Consider the following 20,645-nt stretch of genomic DNA (forward strand, 5'->3'; position numbering starts at 1 on the left):
GCCACTGGCACTTTTGGTAAAATTTGTTAAAATGACGAGTGTCCAGATATAGTATGTAGTTGAACACTTTCCATTCTGCTAGAAAGAAAATAGATTTGCTAAGTTTGGACTATATATGTCCTATATATTTTTCATTTGTTGTGCATCATATTTTTTGTTTAATTTGTGAAAGGAACACACCGACTTATTGGGACTTTAGCTTATTCACCGTATCCCCCAGAGTTAGATAAGTCCATACATACCCTTCTCATCTCTGTGCGTGTTGTAACTCGGTCTGACGCCACCACCGCTAGCCTAGCTTAGCACAGATCCTGGAGGTAACCAGCTCCATCTAGCCTACTGCTCCCAGTAAGTGACAAAATAACGCCAACATGTTCCTGTTTACATGTTGTGATTTGTATAGTCACAGGGTGTACAAATAACAAGGTCACATGAGACACAGCCATCTTCTAACCGTATACTAACTGGGAACTATATTCTCAGAAGGCGAAGCACTGCTACTTGGGCGGAGTGATTAGCGCAACACCTGAAAAAAGCGCATTTGTGACAACAGGATAACAACATTACAGGGGATACATGGAGCCCGGGAACAACTGCAATAGTAGTGACCACCCTATTCATGTAATAGTGTCACTAATGTTACATTAGATCTAGCTAATGGCACAGCAGTCATCTAAAAACATAACGGAACACTTACCGCAGCCGCAGGTGATCCACTTTGTCCTGTCTGTACTATCTAATATGTCACATATTGGGAGCAGTAGGCTAGATGGAGCCGGTTACCTCCAGGATCTGTGCTAAGCTAGGCTAGCGGTGGGGGGCGTCAGACAGAGTTACAACACGCACGGAGATGAGAAGGGTATGTATGGACTTATCTAACTCTGGGGGATACGGTGACTAAGCTAAAGTTCCAATAAGTCGGCGTGTTCCTTTAAAGACTGATCACCCGGGGCTCGAACTCCCAACCTTAGACACCGACCTGCACTACCTGCCGACTGAGAATCCATAGTTGGTTTCACACGTCACACTATGACTGAGGCAGTCACCAAGGTTGCAAGGCAGATTTCAAACTACTGTCAAAAAGTCAGTTATCAAGACAAAATTCTAGGAATTTGTGTACTTTATGTAGACAACATAGAGATGTATGTACTTTGTTTTACAAAGAGTGATTGCTCCGTAAGTGGAAAACGTGCTCTATTTCCATTGACTGCAATAGCTAACATGAGGATACAATTCAAAATTCAGTTTTTGAGATAAAATTCTGTAATTTACCACACTGTATCTACCATGAGATCAACATTTTGTTCTTTATTTTCATGAACATTGGAGATGTATTTAGCGATAATTTAAGTAAACATTTTTGCACTGCAGGCTCAGGTTTTGATGATTCAAAAGGAGGAATCTGGAGGACAGTCTGAAGACGCAGTGCAGTTTCGTGTCAATTGAGCAAAAACTGTGGGAGGAGATAAGTTTGGGTAGTTTTACAGTTTTTGAGAAAATGTGAGTGATGCACTTCACTATTCCTGCCAGCTCTGAAGCATCTGAACATTTCTCGTCACTTGAGCCTACATTTTATGCCTGATTTTTTTATTTATTTATTTATTTTTCCCCCCAATGCATTTCTTTCAAAGTTTTAAACTTGAAATGGTTGCTGTAGCGCTACCCTTCAGCACTTTTAGCTCACAATGCCAGTTGAGAAAGGTTGGCCTAGGACTGGACCTATAAGCAAAGTTTTTATTTTCATACACGTGAAGGCACATTTACTGGTAAGAAGAAAAAAAATAATGTGCGCAAATAGAAGAGGCCCGGCCCCTAATTATGAGGTGAAATACTCCTTTAAGACCTCAGACTCAAATACTCATACTGATTTTTAGAATTGACACACACTACTCACTTGCCAAGCGCAAAGTGTATTTGATATTACCAGCAAACATTATTTTTCTATTTTTTCCTCTGGAGTTTGGTGTGACGTTCTCTCCCCATGCAAAGAATATTGTATGTTAGAAATAGTGTAATAAGTCGTTTGTGGAAGGAAAAGACTACAAAGAGTGCATTTAGAGATTATCTCACTATAAGACACTTTTAAAATGAATTGCCTTAGAGTTTGAGAGATTGGCCCAGTTAGCAAGTACCCATTTTAGTCCAGCAGTATTTAAATGTTTATGGGATGGAAGAAAGAACCCTCAGGTGCTCAAAAAGATTCAGTGCTTTTCCAAAAGAAACCTGGAAACGGACGAATCTTTATAACGTACTGAAATCTGAAACAGGCTTTCCCCCCCGCCCCCACCCCCGCCCAATGTTGTGCGTACTACAGTTGTAGTGCATACTCTGAAAGGGGGTGTCCTCCCGTGGTGTGTCAGGGTCTACATGTCCTTCTGTGTCCCCCAGTGGAAACACCATCCACTTCATCCCAATATAGCTCTGAGAAAGAGGACTGAATGCTGTTGTATCAAACTCAAATCTAGTTACGTTCAAAATTACTGTATTGCCCATTTCAGAATTTAGTGCCTTTTTTGGACAGTAGACTGTTCTGTAATTAAGATGTAGTATATAAACATTTTTTTGTACAGTTTCTTTGTTCATTTTTTTAACTTGTGTTTATTTTAGTATGATATATATATATATATATAATGTACAAGAGAATAAAGCTATATCAATGAGACTTTTTTCCTGGGTGTACTATCTTGTTGGTTACAAATGTGTACGCAGATTCATCACTCACTGGTTGACAAGAGCAGAATGAAATTTATTTAACAGTATAAAATGTTGATTTTTGCTTTTTATCATCAATGATTCTTAATCTTTAAATAAATAAGCATTCGGGCATTGTATAAAATATCTTATTTACCAGACAAAATGTTACACTAAATGCGTTCCAAACAACAAAATCCCTCAGGTATCCCCATACACACAGTATAATTAAAAACATGATAGTGAAGAAAAAAAAAACCTGCCACACATTATCTCTAGTTAAAATGAAGTCCCTTCCAATCAGTGTTGACACACTTGCTTGGACACAAAGTTGATTAAAAGTTTTGCAAAATTTCAGTAGAATTTATCCGTAAATAGAGTGCAAGTTCTTTTTCTAAAACCGCAAAAGTACATTCAAGAGCTAAAAGAAGCTCCAGCGAAACCGTTTGAAAACCTATCAACAGCACAGAATTTGATAGTATTTCACTAAGGCACACTGGCTGAGCAGTAGTCGTAATATGTCAAGGCACGAGAGAAAAATAAACAATACCAATAGGCATAAAACAAGTTGCAATACTTGGAAGGCCATCCAAACATGCAGCTGCATAATACATTTTGAACAGTAGAAATATGAGCACATGGTGTTGTGTAACCTCACAGTGTACTGTAGAGTAATCCAGTGAGCTTTAGGTACTTTTAACATTCAACCCTATATGCAAACATACTTTTGCCTGGATTTTGAGATAGTCCTTTGATTGTAATCCGTGTCACTGGAATAAATCCATTTCAAACTGAGATAACCACCAATGTCACTGTCGTATTGGTCGGCGTGGAGGTGGTACAGGGCTACGTTGGTTATGTGGAAAATGGCAGTACACTAACCCATAGAGTCTGACTAGGACTGAATCTCACTTTGATATCTCTCCGCTCCTCGGTTGAACCCATAGACTGTTAATATTAATGGACAGAGCATCCGGTTCGGAGAAGTGCTGCAAATGCGGAAGTGCATTACACCTGCATTCTGTCTGAATTGCAGCAGGGGGGCGACACGTGCAGTTGCAAAAGGAGGTCGGTTTCTGTAGAAGTCTATGAGAAAGTGACCCACTTCTCACTTGATGTACTACCTCAGTAAACATTTTCATAATGAGATTATGGTCTCAATCGCTAGCTTGAAGTCTTCTGCAACACAGAATGATGTTCATTTTTTAAATTATGGTCTCGTTGATTTTAAAATCGACGATAAAGCAGGGGGTGTTTTAGGGCGTGGCTATGATGTGATTGACAGTTCGCGGCCTGTCTTATATGTAATATAACTATGGGACAAAGATATATTTAAAACCTAGCGAAGCTAAATCTTGAATTATGTAGGCTAGCTTTCAGCAGCAATTGCATCCAGATTGCCAGTGAAAGTGTGTAGCGTAGAGTGTAAGCAGCGTTGCCAACTCTCAGCTAACGTCACAGTCAGATACCGCCCAACAGTCTGTGGCTCCTCCCTCACTCCTCCCTCACGTCTAAAATCGTCACATCCGCAACCAAGATGGCTGCGCCCGTAAGGGCAAACTCGCGACTCCACAAACCAACGGGTGACGTCACACATGCTCTGTCCATTAATATTTACAGTCAATGGTTGAACCTGGAAGTTGTTCTGGCCCTGCTTTGTGAAGGCCGTCTCGAGGAGCTAGGATCGAGGAGGGATCACCGAGGAGCTATGAGCGAGGGTTCACGAGAGCAGCCTTGCCGGAAGCCGTGCAGCTGAAAGCCATCGCTAACTCCGCTCATACAGCTGACCGATTCACGGGACGCTTCAGAGGAAAGGACGTCTCATCCCTCTAAAAACACATTTGCTTGTTTCCTCTCTCCTCCGATGATTTCCTCGCGTCTCTCCCGTGCCTCCTCGGTGGGACGGACTAAGATGCGAGGAAAGGAAGCAAGTGAAGGAAACTTGGATGCAACTTAAGGGAAGTGAGATTCAGCCTAGGTAGGTCGATGCGGGTGGAAGTGTCACGTCGGTCATAAGTCAGAGTAGTAGTCTTTGCGGGAGTGTTAAGCAACCAGCGGTTGCCTACTTCTTGGGCCTAAGTGGCGGTGAATGTTGGATCTTAGAAAGGCAGTGTCAGGCGTAGAGACCACCCATAGGCCAGGGTGCTTGACGGGGAATCTAGTCATGAGAAGCAATAAGAACGTCAACAGGTCCTACGTCAATAGTCTGTGCACCTTCATACTGAACCAGGGTGATGGCGTAGGGATCTAATTCTAGGGCATGCTTGCTATTTGACATGAAATTAATTACAGAGAAAGGGTTGTCATTTGCATCAACAAACCTAAAAACATTCCTATTTTCTAATAAAAAAAACCTACTTTTTCCTGGAGTTCCCTAATTATTAAGTTCATTAGGTAGGATACAGTCCTTTAACAGATGAGTGATGAACATTTGATGGGGGAGAGCCTTCCCTCTCCCAACAGAGGAGCGCGGACTCGATCATCTTGAGTTGCCCAAACTTACAGTAAAGGACCAGTTGGATCAATACCAGACGTCGCTGTTATGCTTAGGATTGTGGGTAGTGTAGTATTTCTCCATAAGATCACAAATAAAACATGTTTTTTCTTAAAATAAGGTTGATTTAACACGGACTTCTAGCTTTTACAGGAACAGAAACGTTTGTTTCCCAACCTCGTAGCTCGTGGTCAGTCTCCCTCGGATGGTTCAGACATTATGGCTAGTAACAAAAATCCTTATGGAGAAAATCTATGGGATTTTTTATTCCGGAACCACGCTGTTGAGCTCTATAATCATGTTTGTCCAGCAGCGAGTCATTTAGCGGACAGCGAGCCTCTCAGGTGTTCCACGACTTGCGGTTCTCTCCTCTGCTGCGGCCAGGCGCTGCCCCACCGCCTCCGCCTTTGGCCAGCGCGGTAAGGGCTGCCAGGTTGGGGCTGGATCCAGACAGGTTGGCGCTACGGCGCTTTTGCTGTTGGCGACGGCGCTTGCCGCTGGCCCTGCTCACCCTGTCTGGCCTTATCAGCACGCCGTAACCAGGGTTACAGTGGAAGTAGTGCTTTCCGCACACTGAACCGTCATTCTTTCCTGGAGAAAGACAGAGGAAGGGTTTTTTGAGATTCTGAGTGGTGATAAAACAAAGTACAATGTATGTGAAGAATGCAATAAGGTAGAAATATGGAGAAAATCAAATATCACAATATTTTTGACCAAATAGATCGATATCGATATTGTGGCGATATTGTAGGGTACAATCGGGGCTTTCACAAAATTTAACTTGTGATTAGATTTGTGATAAATGATCATCAGTAATGTGGATACAACGATTAAATGGTTAAAGGCAAACAACAGAACAGCTAGAACAGTCTGGTAAGTTCAGAAAGTACATCACTTTACTGTAATGCAGCCTGTAAAACCAGGGGAAGACATCACTTCTTTCTGTCCTATTACGATATTATGATATCCAAAGTTAAGACGATATCTAGCCTCATTTATGGATATCGATTTAATATTGATATATTGCCCAGCCCTACAATAAGGTCAATTAAAATGCATCAAGTAGCAACAGGATTGGGACATGTTCCACTCACCTGCTGGTACCTCCAGTTCCACTCCCACCCAGGTACCCTCTGCAAAATCCGTGGGTCCAACGTAACGGACGGTGCCGTTCTTATTGTTCCCCACGGTCACAAACTCGCCTTCTTTTAACCAGTCGGGGAGAACTGCAGTAGCATCTCCTTCCTCAGAGTCGGAGATCATCTCCAGGTTTTCCATTGGCACGGAGAGGTTAAGTCCCGCCCCCAGGCTGCTGGCCCGGTCCACCTGCGCAGGCTTACCCTCCTCCTTGCCCACAATGCGCTGGAAGGACCGGAGGTCTGAAGACTTCACTTTCTGGATCTTGAAGGGGTTTGCCACTGAGGCATCCGGTTTGGAAGGTGGAACACTGGACAGAGAAGGAGCTGGGGCTGCGTTGGCTTTCTTCGACGCGTTGGCAGGTGCTTCCTGTTGGACTTCTTTAGTGGTTGAGGATGAAGTCCGGGTGGAGGTGCCATTTGAGTTTGAGGCCTCAGAAGTGGCTTGTTCTTCGGACAAAGATAGAAGGACCAAATCTCCAGATGGGGCAGGAGCTGGAACCAAGACTTGGCACACATCTGGCACCAGGTCTGGGGCTGGATCTTGGGCACTGTTGAAGGGTTTTTGGTCGTGTTTGGGCTGCTGTGGCACGATTGTTTCAGACTGACTTTGACCTTCTCGTGCAGACGGTTGTGTCTGTGTTTCGTAGCGGAGCGACGGTTCAGCTTCTGTCTCGTCTGTGGCAGCTAGCTCGAGTTCTTCTGTCAGAGGGGTTTCTGGTTTTGAGTGGTCTGCTTGTGAAACTTCTGTCCGTTTGGTTCCATTCTCTGGCAATAACGATGAATCTTTAACTGGCTCTGAATTGTCTAACTGTTCTGATCCAATATGGTCAGTAGTTGAGTCTTGCTTTTGTTTGATCTGGCGTAATGCGTCTGATTCTGCAACTGAATCCGCCTCTTCATGCTCCTTCAACTTGACTGACGGAGACTGGTTTGGTTCTTGTTGACTTAGGATTGAACCTGAAGGGGCATCGTCTTGTTTGGACGGTGGCGAATCTGTCCTCTCTTCAGCTGTCTCATCGTCCAAAACCAGCAACGACTCCTGAGGCTCTGATTGGTCCACAGGGAAAGCCTCAGGGTAAGTGTCAGATTGTGCCACTTTATTGTCCTCTTCCTCTTCATCTGGCACCATCTCGAAGCCGTCGCTTCTGCTGCCGGATGACGGAGGCAGGTCCCAGCTCAGTGTGTAGACGTCCGACAGCGTTGCGGTAGATATGCACGTCGACATGTATCCGCTCGATGCATCGCTCACCGGGCTGTGGGTGGACTCTTCCGTCTCCGGGATGTAAGGCGGCGGGAGGGGCACGGATCTGGGGCTTTCTGTTTGGAGGTCGGGAGGAATGATTTCCTCAATGGGAACCTAAGAGGGAAACCATGGCAACGGAGGTATTAGTGACTCAAAAGGCAGCAAAAGGCTGAATCCCTGTCTGTCTGTTCCCAAGTCTTAATTCCACCTTGAAATGGACTCAAGCTTCTCTCTTATTGTTTTCTGTTCTAAGTCAGATTGTTCTCCGTTAGACCAAAACCACTGATACAACTGGGTTCATTGTACTGTCTCAAGCTAGATGCCTACTTTGTCTGTCTGTTGTTTGGCCATGTAGTGTGTATAGTCGATTATCTTTTTTACTGAAAAAAAAGCAGCCTGCTGCTGAAAACAACGTTGTGGAACGTAAAACCAAAACGATGTGCTGAAATACGCTTAAAACCTCAATATATCTGAGAGTTTGGTGAAAATTCTTTATGGGTTCATCATTATTTACAAGTAACCTCACATTACAAGTAGTCTTTTGTTCCATTAGTACAGGTATAATATGCAATGCTTTGCTCAGAACACAGTGTATAGACTAATAATAAATACGTATTGCCTCTCAATCATCACTTATGACCCTCTAGAAGTGTGTGGTGGTGTCTGTATCTGCAGAGACCCTGTGCTCTGCCTGGATTTTCTCTTTGTGTCTTTCTCTGTGTGCAGGACGTTTCTGGGCGTGGTCAACGAGCCTTTGGGCTTCCAAGTGGGTGTGTAACCCCCAGCCAATAATAGCGCGCAGGGTGTACAGCGTCTCATATCGTCGCACAAGTTTACTGACACACAGAAACTGACCGGATGAAGCTCTGCATTCACTCATAATCCGAAAATGCGTCACCTTACCGTGGAGGTGTGTTTATTTGTGCTTTAGAACATAATCGCTGTGAAACAATGAGAAGAGCCTTTTATTCCTGATTAGTGCTTTGTACGGCGCTCTCTCTCTCTCTTCATTCACTCATTTGCATTCAATCTCACTACATATTCTACCTTTAATATACACATATTAATTAGAGCATCTTAAGAGATCTCTACCAGCCTGTAAATACAGCATAATGGTATACATTACTGTTACATACAACAGTGAGTCTAATCAAAGCAACCTACAATATATAACTGCCTCACCGACACCACTGTCATAAACCAAAAACCCCTTCTTGGCTTTCATTGAAATCTGAATAATATAATACATCAGAATACACAGAAATAATAATAAAAGAAGTATAATAATAATTAAGTCTTATAAACTGAGACTGGTGTGGTTATGGTCCATATTCAATAGAAAATATGTTTTTTTCCAAGATGACAAATGCATGGCATGGCCACACCCAGCAAGTCAGATAATGTCCATGCTTTGAATTGTATGTTCTGTATCTTGTTTAAAAATGAATACAATTGTTAATCACAACAACAAAAAAACTGCATTCCCTAGAACACCATCTGGGGTTGGAGAACTTACTGGCTGCTGGTGTTTGCTCATGTCATCATCAACACTGGCTGACTGCACCATGATGCGAGGCAAACTCTGCGACAGGAAGGGGGATTTAAAAGATGTTCAGTTAATGACATTTGAAATGAAACAATTGTCAGTCTGTAACTTAAAGCTGAAAGCTTGTCAAGCAGATTTCAAGATGTAATCATGAGCCAGTAAGCGTCTTTTCAGTCCGGTTCCACCTGGAGATTAGATATTAATATAAGCCTGTAGATTTCCAAACCTGTTCATTATACAGTGTGCATGAAGTGGTGATTAGCTGCTGGGAGGGAATTATAAAGCTCGGGCTTCAGCATGACGATAACAGAGCCAGTGGGGGGAAAGTTAATCTACGATTGTAAAAAGGAGCCAGATACTGTAGGCTGAACTTTATGCTGTACTTCTTTCTCTGGCAGCCTAAAAAATACTCAACTGGGATAACTAACCAGCCAAGTTGGCCATCTGTTATAATATATATCTGCACAGACATTTGTTATAAAAGCTTAAAAACTTTGTTCTCTAACCTGGACCCTATTTTCCTGTGTAACTGATGGGAACAACAATCTCTGAAATTTGTCCAGTATTAAGCAAGATCGCTGCAGTCGTCAGCGTCTTAACAAGCTACGATGTAAGTTATTGGGAGATTGCGCACCTTCTATTTACGTCTACTAAAAGTGCTGCTAGCGTGGCACGCCCTCATACTCTGCTTCGGACTGGCTAGTAGTCCTTACCTAGCTACTGAGCATGTGCGACTCCTAACAAAGATGGAACAGAAGTGAGATGACTCACTCTGTAGCTAAAACAGAGAGCTCAACACACAGGGTGAAAAGAGGAGCTGCAGCAATGTGCAGTACGACAAAAATATGGTGTTTTTTGAAAATGTAACCATGTAAACCTATTCTGATACAACCTCTAAATACAATTATGAACCTGAAAATGAGCATAATATGAGCACTTTAACATCGTAAAACACTTGACCGAAAAGATACTTTAAACTATCAAAATCCATCTTGGTTCATCTTTCCACTATTCCAACAATCATCACTCTGGTTTGGTTGAAATAAACCCTTAATTCACCCATTTACATGTGGAAATATGATGGCACTATACATGCTAAAAATATTGATTATTTAAATGCAGTCTGGTGATGGCGATTTCGGAGCTGTTTCTGGTTCTTACTCTTTAACAAAAAGGTCTATCTCTGTAGGGATCCTAACCATAATGTTGTCAGACACTTAGAATATTACATTACATTGCAGTCCTGTTCGCTGCTGTTGGTTCTCGCTCAATACTGGACCAATTTCAAAGACATTAGTCACCTAGACACAAATGCATGGGAAAAACAGGATCCAGGTGGAAAAAATACGAAATTACCCATTAATGCATATTATCAGTATAGCACATCAATGTACTAAAAAGAATGAATATATTTAATTTATTGTAGCGATCAGCAGTCAAGATGTTGATATGAGATGCAGAAAGTGCAATAACAATATTTGTTCATCAGATCACTCAAGACGCATAATCATGACAAACTCGTACAACAATCAGGATAATTGCACCATAATTATAATTGCAGCCATAATCATGTATCCTTATTCTGTATTCTAGTTACCTCTTTAACACTCATTATGATCCGTCAGCTGAGTTAATGTTGTGTGTGATTTGCTTCTACGCATTTTTCTAGTTCTTGTAGAGGGTCTTATATCTCGAGAGATTTAATAAATCAAGACAGTTGTTCGACTGTGTGCTTAACAGACACATTCACAGGATATTAAATCAGGATGTTTGTTAGACTCTCATGCATTCCCGACATCACCCTCTGTGGGGAATTACCACGTCATTCTTCAAACTGAGGATCATAATTAAGCGCTTTGATTCGGGTCTCGTACTTTTGCTCTGAGCAGAACGACAACCTACGTGGACAGTATGTCTACCATCAGAGAGCAGGTCAAACACGTGTATCCTATCCCTCTCTAGGTCACGACAGTAAACCTGCAAGTCGACACAACACATCAGGCAAACAAGAATGGCTGCCTCTGCTGTAATCATTTTAGTTTGGACAGATGAACCTTTTTTTTTCATTAAAAAGGTGAAGAAAAAAAGATCAAAAATTGCAGCCAGCACATGAAAACACTCTTTATCTATCAGTGACTATGTTTACATGCACATACCGGTATTATTCCGCTTTTTGCCCTTATTCTGAAAAAGACAATATTCCGACTAAGCTGTGTACATGGACAATGAAAATTAATATTCCACTATTATTCCCGTTTACAAGCAACCATGCAAAACAGGATTTTGACCGTGACTTATTGGACCGTGCAAACACAGCCTCCCTCTTCTAGTCCTTCAACCACTTTCTTGAAAAGGTCGCCGTTGTGATGTTTGTGCATATCAAAAAACCTGCTAATATCCAAGTCTTTTGTAATATTTGCGCTGTATACATGTCAAAAGAATGCTTCTAAAACCTGAATAATACTGGCATATCCCACGTCTTAACTGGAAAATGCTATATTTGGGAAAAAGGCCTTATTCTGACTATCCAAACGGAAAATGCTGTTTACATGACCTGTAGATCTGTGTTAAGTCCAAGTCAAGTTTCAAGTCTCGTCAAAGCAAGTCTCAAGTCCATGAGGTCAAGATCAAGTCACATTACAAGCCATCGTAGGCAATCTATCCACTGTACTGATTGTTTTTTTCAGCACGGTGTTGCACCAACAAGGCCTGCCAGGTTTCCCATCTGACCAAACACCACGGCACATGATTTCCCTGATTAGCTTCCCTCCACGGCTCAAGGTGCTAATCAGTCGAGTAAGATGCTGTAGTGTTTGGCTGCGATGAAAAGCTGCAGCCTCGCGGGTCTCGATGGCACATGATTGGAGATCAGTGGTGAAGGGGTGGGGGGCGACGCGTCAGGGCGGCGAGGTTCACCTGCTCCTAATTAACCCTCTTCTTCACAAAGTGTGCTTCTGTCTCAGTAAGGGGCTGTTTGGCAAGCTCCTGCTTTGATCACAAACATTATACAGCATGTCAATCACTTGGGAGACAACAACTACGTTTGTACTCTTATGTGCTGATAGTTTTAGTCAGTAACTTAAGTAGTCTCGCATTGCCATACCTATCTCCACAGCGCTGCGGAGGAGGGTCTGGCTAGTCCACACAGAGTTCCGGGATGGGAGAAAAACGTGCTCTGGTTTATTGGCATTTCTTTAAACCAATCACAGTGGTCTTGGGCGGAGCTGAGAGCTGGACGCAATAACGGCACCTCTGCAAAATAGCTTTGGGGAAGGGACTTGTTTTGGTGCAACAGAAAACTCAGATTGGTCCTCATAAATCCACCGGAGTTTAGGACGCCAACACAAAGGAAGGACAGAACGAGGGACATCTGGCAGATCTTCCGGCGGCACCGGAGCAATCCCCTAAATGAATCGTCGTCGATATAGACTATAACTGAAGTAACGTGCGTGTCCAAGTGTCATGAATGACAGTAAAGTTTATTCTTAACATGCCTAGAATACTTACATTTTAAGTTTACTAGAACATTTAAACTGTGTTTTCTGGAAATCGAGACACAAAACACAATAATGAATGGTGTACATTAATGTTGTTAATAATACTGCTGTTTATAGCAATTTTGTCTTTTCATTTGCAGTAACACTTAGCTTAGAAGTAGCATTTTTATTTCTTTTGCTGGTTCTACTTGTAGGTGGGTCGTTTCCTGTTTCGTTATATACAGTCAATTAACCAGTAATGTGACTTATAGATCACCATAGATACTAAATATATAAATTATCTTTTTTTGGGCATTTTAGGCCTTTATTTTTATAGGACAGCTGAAGACATGAAAGGGGAGAGAGAGGGGGGAATAACATGCAGCAAAGGGCCACAGGTCGGAGTCGAACCCGTGGCCGCTGCGTCGAGGAGTAAACCTCTATATATGGGCGTGCACGCTGTACCAGGTGCGCTACCCAGACACCCATATAAATGATCTTTTAAAACTAGTTTTTACAATTACAATCTTTCATCTCAACCAATCAATGGGTATAAAGGTCGAATCGCCATGGTTCGAAATAAAGCAGCAAATGATGAAGTCTTTTCAACTAATTTAAAATGCCACCTAATGTTGAGTAAATTATGTATTTTTAAAAACTGATGCTAACGCTAATGGTTTTTTTTTTTAGCATCGACTATGCAATGCAAGAAACCAGAAACAACCTCAGACACCACCCTGATGAAGGCAAGATGACTTCAAACGTTTGGTAAATATAACAAAGGTGTACTTGTGAAAAGTTCTGCCTCAGAAACTTTAAAAAACATGATATGAGTTCTACATAAAAGCCCACTTTATTCCTGGTTTATGATGTTTATCATGAGCGGTTTATTACCTCCATTTTTGCGAGCTTCTGAAAAACCACTCATCTTGGGCACTGAGGCATTTATGCACCTTTATCTGTTTATGATTTGTGTTTCCATCTACATGAGCTCCGTTTCCATGGCAACAGGCGAAATATGACTAGCTGCTGATGTGTAGAGGGGATATTCAGATTCAGGCTGCAGTGATGCATATAAACTTTGAAATCCCCGATAAGACAGCGAGGCAGACCGCAGGCCTAAATCCAGAGCGCTGTAAGCTGACTGAATGAGTGTGGTACCTGCTGATGGACAGCTGTCTGCTCTCCACCATCTTCCTTCCCGCCAGGAAGCAGGGACTTCAGCAGCTTGGGTACGGCCTTCACTGTAGGGAGATAAGACGCAGCGAAGCCTGAATGCGCTGATAGAGAGAATGGAGAAAAGGAGAGAAGAAGAGGAGGTCGCATGAGCAGAGATGGAGAAAAACAAGGGCAGGAAGGAAAAAGGAAAGCAGGAAAAGATTACAGTTTTGAGGCAGGGAGGAGGAAATTTGTGTTGGCAAAAGAAGAAAACAAGTGCCAAACTAAGATTGAGAGCAAAAGAACAGATACAGTTAAAGCAGACAACTGAGCCGATGGCATCAAAGGCAGCAGAAAGGGAAAGCTAATTCAAAGCCACAGAAGAAATCCATTAGAAGATAAAGGTTTTATCATTCGTACCTGTATCTGGGTGAAGGCTTTGGGATGTGGAGCTAGGCACTGTGCGTATAGATGAAGGCCTCACGAAAGAAAGGTCCTGGTGGCTCCCCCAGCCCTGCACACACACCCAGAGGATGATACACATATGGCTTAAAGGAGCATTTCAGTAATCTGTGACCTTTAGCAGACTCTATTGGTGACCAGAAAGAACTGCAACAACACTTATAGAAGCAGCTATTTCAACCATCTTTACTTCTGGCTAACTATTATAACCGCTTACCCAATTATTTTAGCTAACTCTATCAACTGTTTATCCATTTCTTTTAGCTAACTATTTCAACCCTTTATACTGTATATCCATTACTTTTAGATAACTCAAGCGCTTATCTATTACTTTTAGCTTACTAGTTCAGCCGTTTGTCCATTGCTTTTGGCTTACCATTTCAACTGTGTATCCATTACTTTAAGCTAACTCTTTAAACCACTTAACCATGAATTTTAGCTTACCATTTCAACTGTTTATGATGAACAAACAGAGAAGTGTATCTTTTTCGATAAAACACATGTTGACAAAGTTTCCTTCTAGACATCATTTGAAATTGGTAAAAAAAGTCAAGCTGGAAAAAAAGGTAATAAATTGCAGAATATTGCAATATGTTTAAAATCACAATAATATTGTATCGTGACATTAGTATTGTGATGATATCGTATTGTAAGGCCTCTGGTGATTCCCACCCCTAGATATATATGCGTATGACTCCACTTTCTTAAGTCTTTAGTCTATATTATGGACACAATCTTGCAAATGAGAAATAGAAAACGACAAACAGAAAAAAAACTGGAAGACTGAGACACGATACATGAAGGGAAAGCAATTAGAAGATTAGTAGACATGATTTATGTGTCTCACCTTGAAGTCATTGAGCCTATGAGTGGAGGAGTAGAGATCCCGACTGTTGGCTGACAGCTGGTTAAAGGGTTAGAGGGTTAGAACCAGGGCGGTAGTGAGACAGGTTAGAACCAGGGAGATATTAAGAAACAAAACCTGAACCCCATAATACAAAGAAAAAAAAAAAAAAAAAAAAATCTATTTTGTGGTTAGCAGTAGTTAAAATAAAAGCTGTGAGCACACAGTTTAGTTCAGTGTGGTAAAGAAATGCAGAGGAATGTAAAGAAATGCAAGTTCATGTAAGTGATGAAAAGAAGATGCATGACAAACAAAACTATACATAAATCTATTCAACAAACATCATGGGCTGTTTCAGCTCCATGATACGGAGAGATCTTAGGACAGTCAAATATTGGAAGCACACTAAAGATGGATAGGTTATTCTTTTTTTCCGAGTCCTGTGTCAGTTGACAGTTTGAAATCTTTTTTATCCGTGACCACAGTGGGATGTCTCTCTGTCCACAGGATCCATCGCTCGAGCTAAGATTACTACCTAATTAGGTCATAACCACCTTATGTCAAAAAAACAGAACTATTCCTTTAATGTTTGGGTCATTAAAAAAAACAAAACATTGAACTCTCTTACCTGCTGGATGTTTGGAGAGCTCAGGCAGCGTGTGGAGGCTTTCCCTCTGACTGCCAGCTGTTCCTTAACAGCCACCTCCTACACACAAACAAATATGTTTTTGTGTTTGTTTTTTTTTAGCAGTTCTAATAGCATATCTCTTCTCTGTTTGGATGTTCTGTATTATTCGGTTTAATTAGATCTATGCGTTTCTTTTTTTTGGCAGGGTGGAAAGAAAAATGTTCCAATTCTGGCTCTGGGTGACATTTTGGGCAAAAAAAAGACAATGAGGATTTAATGTGCTCATGCTTCAGAGAAAAATCAATCAAAGGAACACGGTTAAATGAGAGACTGGTCAGACATTTAGGTATTTTGAGTGAAGTAAATGATACTGAATACCAAGTGATTTAGGGCGCTTTCACACCTTCCTTGTTAAGTCCGGTTGAATCGCACTAGAGTTCGTTTGCCCCCCTGGTGCGGTTGGTTTGGGCAGGTGAGAACGCAGCAATCGCACTCGGGTGCGCACCAAAAGAGGACCAAAGACCAAGGACCAAGACCTGCTTGATGAAGTGGTCTCGGGTGCGCATTCAATCGAACTCTGGAGCGGTTTGTTTGTGGTGAGAATGTGATCCGACTTCCAGGGCTGTAGTACTTGAGTCCGGACTCGAGACGCTTCATTGTTGTCTCGGACTTGTCTCGGACTCGGCCATTGCATTCGCCAAATATTCTAGTTGGTCTCGACCGAGTCCAGCACTATATGCTTTTATTCTAAAGTAACTTCCTCTTTCAAAACAAAACCATTGATGAAGCGCGCTCATTCAGAAAACAGGTATTAGTTGAATTCAAAATCCATCTAGGACAGGCATCGAGATTGGTCGCCTGGTATATGCCTGGCCGCGTCATATACCTTAATCATCAGGTATCAATCATTTTCATTTTGGCCACAGACACAATGTCAGCGAGCACTTTGTACTATGAATTCTTCAGGACAAGTAATAAGTTCAAGAATGGCAACATTTCCATTTTATATTTTAAGTAAATAATTTTGCCTAATTTGACCCTTTCTTACTATGATCCCGACAGTCTCTCATTTGGACTCGTTCTTGACTTGGACTTGAACTTTTTTGGACTCGGTCTTGACTTGGACTTGAACCTCCTTGGACTCGGTCTTGCCCCGGTCTCGACTAGTCTTGGTCTTGGACTTGCCTTGGACTCGACAAAGGTGGACTTGACTACAGCCCTGCCGACCTCGAACCGCACCAACTATATATACTCAGCAAGGCTGAGCTAATGTCTCCTGTAGTCAGATCTGCTTTGCAATCTGCGACGTGACAGAGCAGCAAACTGTAGCAGCTTTCAGTGTTTCTCTCAAAGAAACAGACTGCGGTCAAGCTCGCCGTCCGTCACTCGCATCTCCGTGGTCAAACCAGCCGCCGTTTAAGTTGGAGACACACCGCAGAGCAGAGCGAAGTCTCAGTGAGCAGAGCAGACGTAGTAACGTCACTAGCGAAACAATGTCTGATTATTTAAATGAATGAGGTGGTTTGACCATGAAGATGCAAGAAATAGGAACTAGTCCAGAACACAGGACCAAGTTCCTGTATTTACTGTCTTGCTCCCGCCAAGACACAGCCGACCAATGAGCGGAGTGAACGTTCTTGCGTGATTTGTAATGACGCATTTTGGTACGCTTGGATTTTCCTGAACCAAGGTGAAGTCACTCCAAGTTTACAAACTCATCAACTGATTTGAACCAAAGCAAACAAACTATAGGTGTGAAAAGGCCCTTAAAATGGTTTTGATGTTTGGAGATCCCTATCAGATCTACAAAGACGAGATTCCCATCCGAGGAGTTCATGAAGTGTATTTCCTGACCTGTCTGAGTCTGTCCAGAGTGAGGATGTTCTCCACAGCCAGGACGCTGCGGAGGTACTTCTCTATGGCCGCCTCACTGTCAGCTGACTGGCCGTCCTCGGTGCTGGCAGCCAGCCTGGCCAACATCTCCCTGTCCTCTGGACCATGGATGTCCTGTGGGAGCAGGGAGACACAGTGTTAAAAGCCAGGGTACCAAAGACCACAGAACGTAGCCAATCAGCATTAAGTAATCAACAATGCTGTGTAAAAAGGGTAAGATTAAGGACTACATTTATAAGACATGTTAGTGTGATTGGGTAGGCTGGAAATGCAGACCCAAATCCAAAAGATTAAGGGTCTGACATTGAGTAATGAAAATGGCCCAACTCAAACACCAAGCGTGCATTTGAAAATCGAAAAAAATAGGGATTCTAATTTAGATCTGTTTCCTGACCGATAGCCGACCCTTGTTAACCGATCATTAACTGTTAACGGACAAGCAGGCAACCGAGTCCTAGTTCCCCCCACCCAGGACACTCAGACACACTTTCCGATTGCAGCGTCTTCGGACAGCGGCGGACTTGTACTGGTCACGCAGCCACGACGTTCCGTGCATTGTCGTGAACACGTGCAGCCACTTTCCAGGTACTGCTTGCGTGTCCGTGCGACTGCAACTCTGTCTGCAACTGTCTCTCCACCACATCCACCTGCCAGGTTGTCAGCTGTGTGTATGCCTGGCATACTCTGTGTGTAGGACGGCCCCCTGTAGGATATAACCCCCCAGTCCTCACTGATACAGTGGCATGTGTCACACAGAACCAATAGACTGAAGAACAGTTTTTTTATCCTAAAGCTGTGGCCTTTATCACTCACTTTGCATTTTAATTTTACTGCCAATTTTCACTGATGATGCTGCTCTTCTCTTTTATCATCACAGCTTTTTTTTTAATTTATATATATATATATATCAATCGGTCAAAAATCGGTCAAAAATCGTATTGTCCGTTAACGGTGAAACAGTTATTCATCAACATAACTAGTAAAAACCATGTTACACTTCTCAATGTGGGTAAATTAGACATTGGCAATTTAAAAAAAATATTTTATTTTCTTTCTAACAAATAACTCTGTGGCTGGTACTTACCCCTGGGATATTAGAAACGATTTCAAAGGTGACTCCACAGCCAGGGATGGTGCTGCGCTGAGACATCCTCTTCAGCAGGCTCTGAGCAAAACCCTGCCACACAAACATAACCACAAGTTCTCAAATTTCCTAATTAGCACTAAGTAGCCTCGCATTGCCAGACCTTCCTCCACAGCGCTGCGGGATGGGAGAAAAACGTGCTCTGGTTTATTGGCATTTCTTTAAACCAATCACAATCGTCATGGGCGGCGCTAAGCACCGGACGGAGCCACACTGCCTCTGCAAAATAGCCTCAGGAAGGAACTTGTTTTGATGGAACGTGTACGTTCAAACGTTGTTTTAGTCGTGCAACAGAAAACTCAGATTGGACAGATAGTCTAGCTAGCTGTCTGGATTTACCCTGCAGAGATCTGAGGACCAGTTAACCATAGTCCTCAGAAATCCACCGGAGTTTAGAATGCCAACACAAAGAAAGTGGAAGTTGACGGACATGTGGGCGAAAATAAGGGACATCCGGCGGAATTTACGGAAGCACCTGAACAATCCTGGAAATGAAACGTCGTCGATATGGACTAGTGGAAAAGTGATGATGGAAGGGAGAAAGCAAAAAAACGGCATTGTGTCAGACTGCTCCTACCCATCATGCCTCAGGGGCCACCCACCTGTTTCCCGGTGACGTTGACGCAGATGCGTTTCCTGAGTACCAGCTGCATCTGGGCCGGGTGGCTCAGCTGAACCACTGTGCTGACGGTCAGGTAGACCCTTTGGTCAGCCGACATCACGCGACTCAACTGGGGGCATTTGTGGACTGTCGAGTCCCAGGAGGCCTCCACCTTCACCTGGACATCATAACATCAAAAAACATGCAAGATGAAAGGCTATAAGTAGGGCTGCTTGAATATGGAAAATCATAATCACTATTACTTTGGTCAATATTGAAATAACCATTATTTAACACGATTACTCATTGTTTTTTGGAAAGATTTTGCAATTAATTGAAGTTAAAAAAAGTGTGAATCAGTTAAACACATCAACAGTGAAAACTTTCCCTGAAACTGCTCATTTTCAGGTTCATAATTGTATTTAGAGATTGTATCGGAATAGGTTTACATGGTTTAATTTTCAAAAAACACCATATTTTTGTTGTACTGCACATTGCTGCAGCTCCTCTTTTCACCCTGTGTGTTGAGCTCTCTGTTTTAGCTACAGAGTGAGACATCTCACTTCTGTTCCATCTTTGTTGGGAGTCACACATGCTCAGTAGCTAGGTAAGGACTACTAGCCAGTCAGAAGCAGAGTATGAGGGCGTGCCACGCTAGCAGCTAGGCGAGCATTATAACGTGTGTTACAAAGTGACCACGTTTGTCTCTGAAGTAAAGGCTGGACTACAATAGAGCTGTTTGGAGCAGTTTGTGAACAGTGTTTTCTGCTGGAGATGGTAAGTCCCTTTGGGGTGGACTTTGGTCTTTTTCACTTTGTAAACCTATAACATGCACAAAAAAGATATATAATATGAAGGAAAGGGAAAAAGCCAAAAAGCATAATATGAGCACTTTAATACTTTTTTTTTTCATTCAGAACACAAGACAAAATAAGAGTTTACTTGCAAAACGTAATATGCAAAAATAATCGTTTTTCTCGATTACTCTGTTTTTGTGATCACTACGAGCCAAAATCATAATCCAGATTAAAATTTTGATTAATTGCACAGCCCTAGCTATAAGATTTCCCATCCATCTGCTATCTAGGTGGTACATTTGGGATTTGCAAAAGACAATAGCAAGGCAAGATATAAGAGAGGGAAACTCGCAAATCCACACCGTGAATATCTTACCTCTGGATCATAGCGTTTAACAATATGAAGGTCAAAGAATTCATCCTCCTCCTCCCCACTGAGTAACGCATCCAGCCCCCCGGCCAGTGGGGCTGAAAGACTGGCCTGGAAATCATCAGCTGGAGGTGGGGGGGAGAGAGAGAGGAAAAAATA

General features: G+C 42.4%; 1 protein-coding gene across 7 annotated transcripts in view; it reads right to left on the minus strand.

Annotated features, from left to right (window-relative positions):
• Positions 1-4,728: 4,728 nt before the first annotated feature.
• LOC116046999 (kinesin-like protein KIF13B) overlaps positions 4,729-20,645 on the minus strand; it is a 64,437-nt gene continuing 48,520 nt past the window's right edge. For 4 of the 7 annotated variants that reach the window (XM_036005506.1, XM_031295481.2, XM_031295480.2 and 1 more), the window contains 11 exons: positions 20,493-20,611; positions 19,321-19,497; positions 18,659-18,751; positions 17,536-17,688; positions 15,682-15,759; positions 15,057-15,113; positions 14,168-14,261; positions 13,751-13,869; positions 9,084-9,149; positions 6,280-7,681; positions 4,729-5,776 (listed from right to left, as the gene is read on the minus strand). In XM_036005506.1, coding sequence (XP_035861399.1) covers positions 5,526-5,776; positions 6,280-7,681; positions 9,084-9,149; positions 13,751-13,869; positions 14,168-14,261; positions 15,057-15,113; positions 15,682-15,759; positions 17,536-17,688; positions 18,659-18,751; positions 19,321-19,497; positions 20,493-20,611 — 2,609 coding nt within the window. In that variant the 3' untranslated portion in view covers positions 4,729-5,525. The remainder of the gene's footprint in view (positions 5,777-6,279; positions 7,682-9,083; positions 9,150-13,750; positions 13,870-14,167; positions 14,262-15,056; positions 15,114-15,681; positions 15,760-17,535; positions 17,689-18,658; positions 18,752-19,320; positions 19,498-20,492; positions 20,612-20,645) is intronic. The other 3 variants (XM_036005508.1, XM_036005510.1, XM_036005509.1) reach the window with 3 other exon arrangements.

This window comes from Sander lucioperca, chromosome 9, assembly GCF_008315115.2.
Source record: "Sander lucioperca isolate FBNREF2018 chromosome 9, SLUC_FBN_1.2, whole genome shotgun sequence".
Lineage (NCBI taxonomy): Eukaryota > Metazoa > Chordata > Actinopteri > Perciformes > Percidae > Sander > Sander lucioperca.